Source organism: Sceloporus undulatus, chromosome 6 (assembly GCF_019175285.1).
Source record: "Sceloporus undulatus isolate JIND9_A2432 ecotype Alabama chromosome 6, SceUnd_v1.1, whole genome shotgun sequence".
Lineage (NCBI taxonomy): Eukaryota > Metazoa > Chordata > Lepidosauria > Squamata > Phrynosomatidae > Sceloporus > Sceloporus undulatus.
The window spans coordinates 120,925,721-120,939,755 of record NC_056527.1 but is presented as its reverse complement, the minus strand read 5'-3'; the positions used below and the strand labels follow the sequence as shown (position 1 = coordinate 120,939,755).

Sequence of the window (14,035 nt, the reverse complement as noted above, 5' to 3'; positions counted from 1 at the left end):
ACGTAAGGTACGTGTTCACGTCTTCCCGCGCGCGAGCGAGGGAGCGCCGCCGCCGCGCATGCGCCTTGGTCGCTTTCCCCGTCGGCCGGCCCGGGGCCTTTCTGCCCGCCAGCGCCATCTTGAGAAGAGCGGAGCCGACGAACGAACCGACGAACGGCCGGAGCGAGCGAGAGAGAGGGAAGGGAAGGGAGGGAGGAAGGAAGGAAGGAGCGGTGCCGATCGCTGTCTCCGGAGAAGGAAGAGCCGGAGCCAAGGAGGAGGCGGGCGGCGCGGCTGTGAGGGCGCCGGGGAAGCCGCCTGGGAGCCGCCGCCGCCGCCGCCGCCGCAGCCATGGAGGACGAAATGCCCAAGACCCTGTGAGTGGAGCGAGAGGGAAGCCTCCTTCCCTGGCTGGGCCCCGAGGGCGCCGCCTCCCCTTGGAACACCTTGAAGGGCTTGGCATGGCCCTCGGCTGCTGGCCCTCCCTTTCTGCTTCGCTCCCTTCGGGATATCGATAGGGCCCAATAACGGCCGACCAGGAAGCCCCCTCCTCCGCTGGGAAGGAAGTCTCCCACTCGGCGCCCCCCAAAAGGCCCGGGGTCCCTAGGGCCGACTCCCAGCAGGGTTTCTCCGGAGGACCTAAACTAAGGTTCCCAGAGAGAAGCCCCCGATAACCAGGCCCTCCTCCCCGACGGGGCCGGGAGGATGGAGGGCTAGAGAACGGCCTCTGATTGGCATCCCCCCTTCCTCTCCCAAAAGGCCATGGAGCCGCCATAGAAAGAGGGATGGAAAGGCCTTTTCCAAAGCCTTTTGCTCCCTTTCTTCTAAAGCGGGTTGAGACCGCTTTGAATGGCAGGGGATTCTGGGAAGTGTAGTTTCCTGAGGCACAATAAACCATCGTTCCCAGGGTTCCCTAGCACTGAGCCAGGGCAGTTTGGGACCTAGACTCTGCCTTTCTTGCCAGCCCCTAATTTAGAGAGATGCCCTTCCAAAGGGGTTTGGAGATGATGGATGTTGTCTTTGGGCTTTAAAGGGCCAGCCTTTCTCCTTCCTGGCCTTTGTGCCCAGGATGGCACCTGTTCATTCCCTTGCTTTCCTGGCGCCAGGAGCAGATGGCTCTCACCGACTGGCCCTGGTCTCTTCACCTCTGCTTGGTCTAACCCTAGGCTGCTTTGTCAGTGGGACAGAGTGACACTAAGCCACAAAGGCATGGAGAACGGAACAAACCCCTCCATCCTCCCAAAAGGCCCTCAGTTTAACTCCCACAAAAACCCCATGAGGCACCTTCAGAGAGTGAGTGCCTTGTGTGCAGATGGTATGAGGTACGCTGCTGTATTATCAGGTGTCTAAACATATATACATTTCCCAGGTATGTTGGGAATCTGTCGAGAGACGTTACCGAAGCCCTAATTCTCCAGCTGTTCAGCCAGATTGGACCATGCAAGAACTGCAAAATGATCATGGATGTAAGTTGGCCTCTTCTCCTTTATTGGCACAGCCAAGAAGCAAAATAAAACTAGACGGATGCGTTTCTGTTTTTATAGTATTGTTTTAAGGTGTCAAAATGGGGATTTTTGAAGGTTTTAACAAGGTTGTGAAAATATTTCATGGTTTGTTCTTGTGAAAATATTGGGTTGTTGTGAAAAGAGATGGAACAAACTCAGCTCAAGGGTTAATGAACAGACAGTCGGAGCAAAGGGAAAGGGAAAGATAAAAGGTGTGCAGCACAGTCTGGTCCGTGTCTGATCAGAAGCAAGTCCTGCAAGTGAAAAGATGTGTAGACTTTGTGAGGCCTAAAATGTACACCTCAAGGGCCTCCTGACAAGATGTTTCTCTGTCCCCACAGACAGCTGGAAACGACCCCTATTGTTTTGTGGAGTTCTATGAGCATCGCCATGCGGCCGCAGCTTTAGCGGCTATGAACGGACGGAAGATAATGGGTAAGGTAAGCGCTTGGTGCTAAAGGGTGAGATGGAACAGAAGTCTGGACTTAGGTTTGGACCAAACAGCTTTATTTAAACAAAAAGGAGAAACTGCAAAGGTAAAAGACTACCTTGTTTTAATTCTTGTTTATTGCTGGACGTCACACTTAAGCTTTGAGCTTTAGCCGCACAATGACACAACAGGACAAAAAAGCAGAGGAACAAGGAGAAACATGGCAAAAGTGTATTTTAAATGCAGTAGGCTAATATGGTCATGACATGGAACTTCTTTCCTTTGGAGGGGCTTGGAAATGAGCTTGCCATGGGTTGTGTGTGTGTGTGTAGGAAGTGTCCCAGTCCTCTGGAGGACATTTTGGGGGTGCTGGAGGGGCTGCAATACAAAGTGGAGATTCTTCTCTCCCTCTTTACACCGGGTTCAGCTATTCCATGAACAGCAATCCAGCATTAGATACAGCCTGCTGTGTCCCATTAGACTGTTCTTGGGGGATTATGGGTTAGGTAACCCTCTGTTACAACTTGGCAGGAATATAATTTTAGTAACTATCCTTTCTAGGAGGTCAAAGTGAACTGGGCAACAACCCCCAGCAGCCAGAAGAAAGATACCAGCAGTAAGTCTTCCATGATTCTGTGTAGTTACTCTTTATTTGCTCAAAAGTGTTTTTAATCTTTAAGTAATAAAACATCATGCAAATATTTGCCCTATTGTTTTGATCTTTATCCTAAGATATTATTTAATGTGTTTGTGTTAATAAACTTAAGAACAAATCTAATCTTTGTCATCAGGTAGTACCGTTGTCAACACACTGCGTTCACAAGGTAATTGTATCTTCTTAAACATAAAATGAAATCTCTCAGGGGTATTCACTAACCGCCTGAAGCTATTTGGGGGGGGTTGATCTATTGCCACCAGATTTCTCCCTCCTCTCTCCTCAAATGGATCAGGATGTGGACTTGTTGCTGACTCTTAAGCAGCCCTTTGACCGCCCCTTCCATTAAACTCCTAGTTGCTGTAAGAGCGCTTTCCTCCTTGCGAGGGAAAGGCTACCAGCTTCCTTCAAGGCTGCTGTCTTAATGATGCACCGTAAAAGTTCCTTGCTCTTCCAACTGGATGATCCTTTCTCCCTTCTGCTGCTAGGCAACCCAGTGTGTTGCTTCTTGACTTGTTTAGCCTTAGAGCTTTCAAAACTTTGGGGGGAGGATTTAACCAGACTCTTCCCAAGGTGTGGTTGTAAAGTGTCTTGTGTGCGTTGAAACCAGTATAAGGTTGTGATAATTAAAATGAAGTTTTGTATGGTTATGAAGAAAGTCCTTAGATACTGTATGACATCTTTGTATCAGCATCTTATGTAAATGGCTCTAACATAAATTGTGAAGGGATTACTGTTTCCGTTCTGTTGCCTTCAGTCTTAGTTCACTTGCTCATGGATATCACATACTTTGAATTCACATGGATTCTCTTGGTGTAAAGGCTGGGCAACCAAAACTGTTGGCTTTTCAGAAAACTGTCAAATGCTTTAACATCAAACTGTTGCAATGCAAGGTATCTTTTTGACTGTTCTTCACAAAGTATGACTTAAGATTGAGCTGTTCTTAACTTACGCTGTCCATACTGGTTTGTGTAATCCTTACTCTGTTTTGCTCAAGGAACCAGTAGACATTTAGCTCAGTTTCTTAAATGTGTGCGTAAACTATAAATATTAGCGTTACAAAGTAAGCTGTAATGCAGTTGTGTTTTTAACTTTGAATTAAGTTAATATAGTTCTCACTGAAGTAATTAATGTTATGCATTTCAACAAATAATTTCATAACAGAATAAATGCTAGTTATCTGTAAGTAATTGTATTTGCGTAATGTCGTACCTGATGATGGTTATACCTTAAGCAATTATGTATTTTGGCATTCGATAGGTAAAATGATTCTAGTTCTCGTGTAGTTTCCAGATGTATGGAAGTTGATGCAAGGCATTTTAAAAAGAAAGCACCCTGTATTTCCAGGAGTACTCTGCAAACTTGTGTATTTCTTTCTTTTTCTTGATAAGACCACTTCCATGTGTTTGTTGGAGACCTCAGCCCAGAAATTACAACAGAAGATATAAAAGCAGCTTTTGCACCATTTGGAAGAATATCGTAAGTAATGTCTTATGTCAGATTCAGGGGGGCAGTGTAGTATTAAACTGAATGTGGTGAATAGGGTCAGGATGTCAGAGTTTACGTAGAGTCTCCACAGATTGTCAGAGGTTATCAGATAGTCCATTTTTACTTTATTAGGTATGGATAGCTTAGCCCTTGATTCTGTGCTTTAGGAGATTTCTGTACTTCTCATGTCATGTTAGTAACTTATTTTTAACTCTGGTGCCCCTCTCATTGCTGTTAATTGTTAGACGTTTGAGAATGGGTTTTCTATGGTAAAGCTGAGTGGCTTCTGACAGCGAGAAGGAATTGTGTAGTAGGCTCATTAAAGCAGCTTTAATGTGGATCAGCTTTCATTGGTGTTATGGCCTGAAAGATTTTGGCTTTTTTGTGAAATGGATGCTCTATTAAATAAAATAAACTTGAGGTTGTCCTGCTGTGTAGTTTCTTGCTTCAGGAATTGCTATAGCTTGGAAGGCATGTGTATTGGGCATAACCAGCTGTCTTGCTTCTAGAGCAGTGGTTTCCAACCTGTGGGTTGGGACTCCTTTGGGGGTCAAATGACCCTTTCATGGGGGTCGCCTAAGACCATTGGAAAACACCTATTTAATTACAGTTATGAAGTAGAAATGAAAATAATTTCATGGGTTTGGGTCACCACAACATGAGGAACTGTACTGAAGGATCGCGGCATTAGGAAGGTTGGGAACCACTGTTCTAGAGAGAAAGATTTCTTGAGGGACTTGATGGTGAATGTTGGTAATGATGACCATTTAGCCAAAGTGGTACCGTAACCTTTGATGTATTGTACGGTGAATCTAATTTGAGCCTTCATCACTTCTTCAGTGGTAATAATAACAACTGTTTGGGGCAGGGAGCCTTTAGAGTAACTTCCACAATCCCTCTCTCCATTGGCCATGCTGGGTGGGTCTGATGCCAGCTGCAGGCCAAGAACATCTTTGGGGAGCTAGTTCTTCCCATACCTGCCCTGAAGTTGGGCCTGGATTTTATTTTTGGAGCTGATGGTTGCAACTTATGAATGTTAATGAGATGTAGGCGTAGGAGGTAATGTTTTGTCTGTCGGTCCATTAATTTATGGCTTTCTACCTCATATGAAGCTTACATCAAAAAGGTCTTCAAAGTTTGTTGGTATCTGTAGTGCAAAGCAGTATTTGCCATATGTGTGGCCCATCTTCTGTATAGACATTCCATGGGACTCCCAGTCTTTTGATGAATGTGAGAAAAGTGGGCAAGAACAACCAGCCCTCCCTTTCCCAAGGTCTTTTGCTACTGCATGTCTTCTAGATAGAGGCCTTCCTGAGTGTTCCAGTAGCCAGAGCTCTGGTGGGCAACCTCTCCTGGTCCGCTTGAAGGAGGAATGACAGCCAGGTGTTGACGTCTTTCCATCAGTAAATGTTTCCTGGTTGCCTCAGTGTTTGAGGAGGGATACCACAGATACAGGAATGAAGCTGTGCCCCAGAGTTGCCTGAAGATTTGGCATGTAGCCCTTCAGGCTGACTGTTGCAAACCCTTATCATTGGCCAGCCTGGGTGGAGAAGAAACATTTGGAGGGCCCTTGTCCTAAAGATTTGCTTAAGCTTAGCAGCTTCTTCTGAGTTCTCCCAGTCTCTAGATCAGCTGAACTGGCAGCCAGAAGGATTTGCAGCTACTGCTGCAAGTCTGGCTGGTCTTGGATATTTTCCAGAGCACTGCACTGCAGGTTGCTGACATGTTTTGGGAAGAAGCAGTGTTGCGGGAGGGACTTAAAAACCTCCAACAGCAACATTGGCCAGTGGTTATTCTAGCTAGCCTTCTCTCTTAAGAGCTCTGTCTTTAAATTTGTCAGATGTTAAGGATTAGAAATAAGGATAAGGAAGTTATAAATGCTAAAGTATTTGAACAGTAAAGGCAGCAAATTTTTCTTCTTGCCAATTCCTTTGCCACTGCCATCAGCATAACATGGTAGGCATAGCCAGTAGGATCTCAGCCTAGTTCTCTGCTTATGTAAGTAGCACTAAGTACTTCACAAAAGGTATAAACCTACCACATCCCTATCCTGGATGGAGGCAAGGCCATGGATGAGGCACAGTCCAGAGAAAGTAGGATATACCCCCGTCCTGTGGCTCTCTAGGTGTTGGACTGCAGTTCCCAGCATCCTCACCAATGGCTATATGTACTGATGAGGGCTCTGGTTCTTCTTGAAAAATATAATAATGATTGAGTCAAATAATAGCATAGCAGTATGGATGCATGTTCCCTTATCCAGATGCTAATGTATAGTTACCACTTCATAATTATACAGCATTATGTAAATGTATTCACCTCCTGTGGCTTGCTTGGTGTTGTGTTTTGGGATCTCATTTTTAAGAACGAGAAGGGTAAGTATAGAGGGTTTATATTTTTAGGATGTGCAAAGAACACCATCGAAGTGGTGAGAAAAGTAACTGTTCTCAGCCTATTAGTAGTGTAGCCATAACTTAGATGAATTCCTGAGACATATCTGTACTTTTAAACAATGAAACCAGGTTCTTTTGATTTCTGTGGGCTAGCAACTCGGACAATACTGAAGTCTAATAGGATTGGTCTCAGCAATATCCAAACTGTTTAGTTCCTTTCATAAAATCAAGGGCTTTTTAAATACAGAATGCAATGAATGAGTGTCTGTTGAAATGCTTCTGAGGACCCTTCAGTTACCCTGCATGGCTTTCCTACAGGCTTTATTTTGTGTGTCTGTGTAGAGCTTGGTTCTGGAGGGTTGGGGAGGGTGAGGCAGGCGTGTGTGTTCTTGGCACTTCACACTTGTGTGCAAATTAAGCGAGGTGCCTTTGGTTAATAAGTGTGGAAGCGGCAGCAGTGGGGTTTAGCTATTGTAGCTGGGTCTTTGTCTTTTTTAACTCAATCTCAAATAATAGGGCTCTGGTTATTTTGCAGAATGTCTCTGAAGAATGGACAGCATTGCCATGGCTAACTGCAAGCTACAGTTCACAGTGGACAAACGTTGTAGTTTTTCTATTTCCTTTTATAAATTTTTTACTTTATATACTTTGTAGTTTTCAATCAGTCCTGTTTGATTGTTAATTACGAATGCAGTTTTTAAAAAATTTATATAATAGTGTATAGTAAAAGAAAAAGACATGTTAGTGTTTATTTTCTTCCATAATGCAACCATTTCTGAAAATGTCAATTTCTCAAAATTTACAGCTGCCCAAGTCCAAAAAGGGGGTAACGAATTGACCTGAGAAAATTAAAGAATTCAGTTAACAGGCGACGTATGCCTTTTAATTCCTATTTTTTCATTTTTTCTATTTCTATTTCTAATAAGTAGGTAGAATGTGTTGGCCAATAGTAAGTTTATAAATTGCATGGTTAAAGAGAGCCGGTCGCTAATATGCTAGTCAGCTACATGCCCTCAGTTATTCCGTTGAATAGCTGCTTTGACCATGCCTAGTGTCTTTAACCGTATGTAAGAGCATTTGAACTGTGAACCAACAATTGTAATGTAGTTGTTTTTTAAAAAGCTATTGATTTTGCATGTTTACACAATTAAGTTTAAGTTTTTGCTATCATATGATAAAATCTTAGTGAAAGGGAGAATTGCTTTGACTATATATTGCTGGTACATTTTAAGAAGTTCATTTTATTAAAGGAGAAACTTGAGAAATGAGCTGCGTGTGAGACATTATCACTTGGGTTCCGTTCTCTCGATGCTTATCTAGCCTTCTCTTTCCTTTTTAGGGATGCTCGAGTTGTTAAGGACATGGCAACAGGAAAATCTAAAGGATATGGCTTTGTTTCTTTCTTCAATAAATGGGTGAGAGAGTGAGCAAACACATCACTTCCCATCACCTTTTTGGCAGAATCGGCAGGATTTCATTTTCAGAGCTAAATTGTGCAACGAAATCTCGGTCACTTGCTTTTTACTAATGCCTGAAGTATACCTATCTCCTCTCAGTAGGGATGGAAGTCCCCCATTTGCTTCAAATCACACCCCTTTGACTTCCTCGCAAGAACAGTGGGAGTAGTGAGATTTCATGGTAGGGTTGCCACACTAGGCCCCTTGCTTCTTCGTGTTGGAAACCCTTTACTTAATTTCTTCCTGGTGCAGTATTTTTAGGGTGAGGAGAGAGAGGAGGTTTTTTCTTCTGTGATTTAGCAGTATGCAAGGTCTCCTGTATTTGATTACAGTTTTTAGGGCCTTTCATGTTCACTAGCTCTGAAAATGTATTCTTTCCCTCCTGCTTTGGGTAGGATGCAGAAAATGCAATACAGCAGATGGGAGGTCAGTGGCTTGGTGGAAGACAAATCAGGACTAACTGGGCAACCCGCAAACCTCCAGCTCCAAAGAGTACCTATGAGTGTGAGTATATTAACTTTAGAAAATCCACATGCAGGCATTTCATGTAGACTGTAAAGCAAATGCTTCAAGTAAAGTCTGTGCCACTTTCAGATAATGGTAAGCCTTTGTGGGTAGGATGCATTTATAATGAAAACAAATAGTGACAATGGGAGAAAAAAACTTGTTCCAAGGAATATTTCCCCCCCTCTCTGTATAGCAAATGCCAAACAGCTCTCCTATGATGATGTCGTAAATCAGTCCAGTCCAAGCAACTGCACTGTGTACTGCGGTGGTGTTACTTCAGGGCTAACAGGTAGGAGGCATCATGAATTTTGAGTGGTCTTGGGAAGCAGGCTCTTAGTTATATGTTTTAACTTGTATTTCTGCCTTCTGATTTGCAGAACAGCTCATGCGCCAGACATTTTCTCCATTTGGACAAATAATGGAAATTCGGGTCTTCCCAGATAAAGGATACTCCTTTGTGCGGTATGGAACTCTTTTTCTGTGTGCATGTGCACATGTGTAAGGCAGTTTGTATTCAGTTTCCCCGTTTACACCTGATTTTCAACTATGCTTGTGTAATTGATTGACAGATATCAAGTATTGACTTTGAATCTGTTGACACTTGTATCTAGAGTAAACCTGTGGAATCAGTGGGGCTTACATAACTGTTGATTCAATGGATCCACTCTAGTATATAGATGGACTAGTAGGACGCTGAGCAAGGTGCACTGTGGGGGCAAAGGGTTAGTCTATACTTGCACCAAGGGGGTATTGCCAGTTCACACATCCCAAGGCTTGGCTCAAAGGGTGTAGGTTTTATTACAGCATATACAAGAGTACTAATTGTATATGGTTTTGATAAAGAATGTAGAGTATTGGTAAGATTGAGCTATTAAGGTGAAAACAAAATGGATACTTAGCACATTGGCTCCCAATCTACAGCTTGTTTCCTGGAAAGAAAGAAACATCAGGTTATAATATGGCAGAAATAAAGTGTCAGTTCCTGACATATTGGCGTTGTGGGGAGAAATTGCCAGTATTGTACATCAGATAGCTTGAGAAGTACTGCTTTAAACGATTTGTCTTCTGGTTCATTTTGAGAGAGGGAATGGTGCTGACTGATGGCTTTGTCTGGTTGCAGGTTCAATTCTCATGAAAGTGCTGCACATGCGATCGTTTCGGTCAACGGCACAACTATAGAAGGACATGTTGTGAAGTGTTACTGGGGCAAAGAAACACCAGATATGATCAGTCCAATCCAACAGGTAAGAAACCTTTGCACACATCTTCCCCCACCCAGAGAAGGGCAAGGTTGTAGAAGCAGGTACAGAGTTGAAAATGTTGGGCCTCACTCTCCTTGTTTAAGCTGCACGTTTAGTTTTCTGTGTCCCAAGCCTCTTTCTTGCAACAGCTAAACAACCAGAGCAGAGGAGGAAATGGCCTTTTTTACTGTAACCTGCCTCAATCTGCAGGGAGAGGTGGGCTAAAAATAACACCACCACCACCAACAACAATAATTATTAGAGGTAGGGTGGGGTTGAGGCATAAGGGAAGAGGTGGAGTTAAATCTTTACATCTCAATAGCTCTACTGGCAATTGTCTCTCAGAGGAACACAACTTAATGTCAAACATACGCTTTGCATCTATGAGATCACTAATATCCACTTAAAGTATAATATAGGAGTAAAGAGCATTGCCTGAGGCCACTGCAAAAGTAGAGAATGCCCGGCAAAGTCTTGACACTGCAAGACAGTTTCATACATACATCTAATGTTTCTGTCCACAGAATGCCTTGACAGGCATAGTGGAATGAGCTTGCACACTTTTGAATGTGCCTGGTAACACTAGCTTGGAGAACATGAGTTTCAGAGGAGCATGTGCCTGAAGACCTGTTCCCACTACCAATAAGTTGCATACTAATTTTGATCCATTTTAACTTTTTAAGCAGAATCAAGTGGGATATCCGCCACCTTACGGACAGTGGGGCCAGTGGTATGGAAATGCCCAACAGATCGGCCAGTACATGCCTAATGGCTGGCAAGTGCCAGCATATGGAATGTATGGACAGCCATGGAATCAGGGATTTAAGTAAGTAATTGGTGTACGTTTGCTTCTGTGTCAACAAATCTTCTTTGCACAGTAGAAGCACCTGCAGAGTTTTGAAACTAAACGTTTGTCACTCAGCCTTCCATATTCTGAGTCTCAATTCCTCTTCCCTTCAGCCAGACGCAATCTTCTGCAGCATGGATGGGTGCCAATTACGGCGTCCCTCCACCTCCGCCGCCCCCGCCGCCCCCTCCCCAGGGGCAGAACGGAAGTGTTTTAACTAGTCAAACTGGATATCGGATGGCAGGCTTTGAAACGCAGTGAGGAAGAGGAAGAGAAGGACTCTGGAACAGAACAACAACGGTGGCTTTGAGGCTATTTGGAGCATTGTAAATCCTTTGTTTACTTAAAAAAATCTATCCAATCAAGTCAGTGCAAAAGTCAAACAGTATTTATTTTTAATCATGAAACTTTGTTGACCACATTTTTTTTTTAAACACACAGTAAAATACTAGATGCTGGATATCTGCCAACTTTTGCCTTCTTTTCCTCTTTTTGAAATGTGTTTCTTAAGATCCTTGTTTGAAACACAACTAATGCAGGGATTTCTGCCACGTTTAGATTGGGGCAGAAAATTGCACAATATCAAAACTTTTTTTTTCCACGGAAGTAGTGTGCAGTTCTAGTTTGCATTCCTAGTATGACTTAAAATGTATATGAAAGAAGTTGTACAAAAGAGAAAAAAAAACCTACACGCCAAAACTGTGTGAATTCTGAAGGTTTGTTGCAATCTTCAGCTTGTGCACAATTCTGTTTTAAAGAGAGCCTATTGTATAAAGTGTCCATCTCCTCACTTTTGTTATACTGGGGTTTCAAATATAACTTATTGGTTTACATTATTTTGTATCTAGACATTTTTCAAAAAGTGGTTTTTGCCTTACTGTCAGCTGTTAAATTATTAAAATAGGAGTGGCAGAGGGAAAGTTGTAATTGACACAAGTTGTAGTTGTACAGAGCTCTCAGTTGGATCCAACTCTTTCGTGTTGTTGCTTTTGTTAAATGTGGGAAGGTGCCTGGGAGATCGGTCCCTCTTGGGTTTGCTCAAATCTCCACTGAAGAAGAGCTTCGGCCCAGTTTCAGATGTTATCAAAATGTGACACATTCTTATGAACCAGCTTTTTTAAAGACCTGTCCGTTTTTACATTTACATGTATCCTTTATCATGTAAACTATTTTAGCAAATTAATATTTTTCACAGAAGTCAGCCAGCTTTTGTATGTCTCCTTCTTTGAAAGAGTTAAAGAGGCAGAAAAAGACCTATGTGACTTAATGAGTACGACGATTTGAGCTTTGGCTTTTGCATGTGAATATCTAATACATTGTTAGACTTTGAATAAAACAGTCATGCTCTCATATTTTTCTTTTCCAGAGGTGTAGAGAATACATTGGTCTTAACTGTTAGCAGACTTTTTACTTGAGTGAAGTAAGTGCGACTTGATTTAGCAATGTACAGGTAGAGCTATGAAATTGCCTAGCATGGGCATTGCCCTGCTTAAGCCTGAAGGACCAGCTGAGGGAAGCATTTGAATTGTCCAGAGGCCAAAAAACCACAAAAACCTTGCTATCCTACCTCCTTGAATCGCCTCCAGAGAGTGCAAAAAAGAGAAAACAGTCCTACCCCGAGGTGCAGTGTTTGTTCATCCCTGTTAAAATGTCTGGGCAGGTGGAAGTGTTTGCTTTTCTGTTCTGCCTTGGTTGTAGTGGAGCAGCCTATCAAGGTATTGTACAGAGAATCCAGTGGCTGCTATGTGTTTTATGGAAAACAGTGACCCTTTGGCAGATGGGAGGTTCCTTTGGAAATGTTAAGTTTCTTTTCTCTTGATTTCAGTCCTACATGAAGCCTGTAGAGAAGGTTTAGAAATGGGAGGAAGAAGAGGGAAAGGGGAAAGAAAGTCCTGGATGAATCTTAAAGGGAAGAAAGTCTTGCCCCGCTGTGTTAACAGCTGCCCTTCTGAAGTGGACAGAGCTAGATGGTGTCAGATGCTATTGAGACGTCCAATACAGTTGTGTTAACAGGTGGCAGTTGTTGTTTTGTAGGCCAGACCTGATCCCAACATAGTAGGTAAATAAATAAAAGCATAGTTAAAAGACACATTTAATCTCAGTGGATTGCTCTCATTTATGTCTCCTTGCTGCCTTTTGTTTGCATAAACATATCTTCTGCTTGGCACCTCTGTCTGTGCAAACTCTTTCAAAAGAGGACATGAGGTTTGCCACAAGTTCCATGCCACGTTGAAATTTCCATGCGTCCATATCTTTGGCGATAGAATAGCCCATATTAAGTTGAATAAGCCTATCTGTCCACATTGCCCAGTTGAAACCAAACCCCAAAATGTTTCTTGTGTCTTGTCAGTGTCGATTGCTGTCCTTAGGTTTTTTTCTGTGTTTGGACGTCCTGGAAGAAATGAATCTCCGTTTACTCTCATTAAAGCTTTAACATATTTTGGAAGCAGTTAATTATTTGAAGGGGTTTAAAGATGAAAGGGACCGAGTAATGACTCCTTGGTATTTTTAAGAGGTTGAATGGTCTGAATAGACCTCAGTTAGACTTCAAAACACAAATTAATATAAGCCTGGCACTTTTTATTACCAAGTTAGCCACATTAACCTTATCAGAGGGCATTCTTGAATTCTGCCACATGAGCCAGAGTTAGAACCATAGCAGATGCTTAGCAAGGGCTAGCTTTAATGGGATTTCCTCCTACTTTGCTGTCATAAGTCTACAGCAGACCTAAAGGAAAACCCTTTTCCCTGGAAGGGGGGTTGTGGTTGTTTTGTAACTTTTAGCATTTGCTTTCTTAGTAAAGAGAATCTGTAGATGGAATAAAACCCTGTTAACAGGCAACAGAATGAAGGGATGTTTTCTCTTTGGATGTTTGTTTTGGAAAAGGCAGCCCATTTTTGTCTCTGAACACACTGAAAGCTTTGTTTGAACTAATATGTTTTGATACTTTGTGTTTAGAAGTTGAAGGACTTCGCTCCAGAAGCCGCGACTTTTTGAAAGCCATTAAGATGTCAATAAACAAAATGAGCTTGCTTATGCCATCTTTACCTTTTGCTTACTCTCTCACCTACTTTCCAAACATTCCTGGTGTGTAAGATCTGAGAAAGGAAGTACATAGGAACCCTGTTGTGTTTTTCACAGTCGCATAGGAGTTGGAAGAAAGTTTGGCGTGCCTTTATCTTAAATCACCTGAGGCAAAAAATCCTTAAACCAAACAGTCCCCTTTCACACGGAGAGACATTGAGCACATGGCTGGTAATAGACATTTTCAAGAACATCCTAAACAAATCCTCAAATGGGAGCGAACAAGAGACTCCATCCCTTTGAAGGAGCATGGCCATTTCTTGTGGGTATCTGTGCCTTCAGTGACCCCATCAATTGTTTTTGGATTGAGCCCATCAATTTCTCATAGGGCTTTCTTAGGCAAGGAATCCTCAGATGGGTTTTTGCTAGTTCCTCATTCTGAAACGGTTGTCATTGTGTGCCTTCAAGTTGTTTCTGACTTACGGTGCCCCTCTCTCATGGTTTTCTTGGC

The 14,035-nt window shown here is 42.8% G+C and overlaps 1 protein-coding gene across 7 annotated transcripts; it reads left to right on the top strand.

The window, feature by feature from the left end:
• The first annotated feature begins 52 nt into the window (after positions 1-52).
• On the top strand, positions 53-12,588 carry TIA1 (TIA1 cytotoxic granule associated RNA binding protein). 7 transcript variants are annotated; one of them, XM_042472086.1, is made up of 13 exons: positions 64-356; positions 1,349-1,445; positions 1,826-1,924; positions 2,476-2,530; positions 2,706-2,738; positions 3,961-4,048; positions 7,787-7,862; positions 8,300-8,408; positions 8,605-8,700; positions 8,789-8,873; positions 9,532-9,655; positions 10,339-10,478; positions 10,613-12,588. In XM_042472086.1, exons 1-13 carry the CDS (start codon positions 331-333, stop codon positions 10,758-10,760), a joined length of 1,176 nt encoding a protein of 391 aa, XP_042328020.1. In that variant the 5' UTR covers positions 64-330; the 3' UTR covers positions 10,761-12,588. The 7 variants fall into 7 exon arrangements, with proteins under 7 accessions (XP_042328026.1, XP_042328025.1, XP_042328023.1 ...); XM_042472085.1 differs by having other exon boundaries at positions 65-356; positions 10,336-10,478; XM_042472089.1 differs by lacking the exon at positions 2,706-2,738 and having other exon boundaries at positions 63-356.
• The last annotated feature ends 1,447 nt before the right edge of the window (positions 12,589-14,035 follow it).

What these genes read in the sequence shown, in the direction of transcription:
- TIA1 (XM_042472085.1), top strand. Translation starts at nt 331, where the DNA reads ATGGAGGACGAAATGCCCAAGACCCT. An exon ending in GACGAAATGCCCAAGACCCT is followed by an intron (nt 357 to 1,348) that starts GTGAGTGGAGCG and finishes TACATTTCCCAG; the next exon opens with GTATGTTGGGAATCTGTCGA. An exon ending in TGTTACTTCAGGGCTAACAG is followed by an intron (nt 8,701 to 8,788) that starts GTAGGAGGCATC and finishes TCTGATTTGCAG; the next exon opens with AACAGCTCATGCGCCAGACA.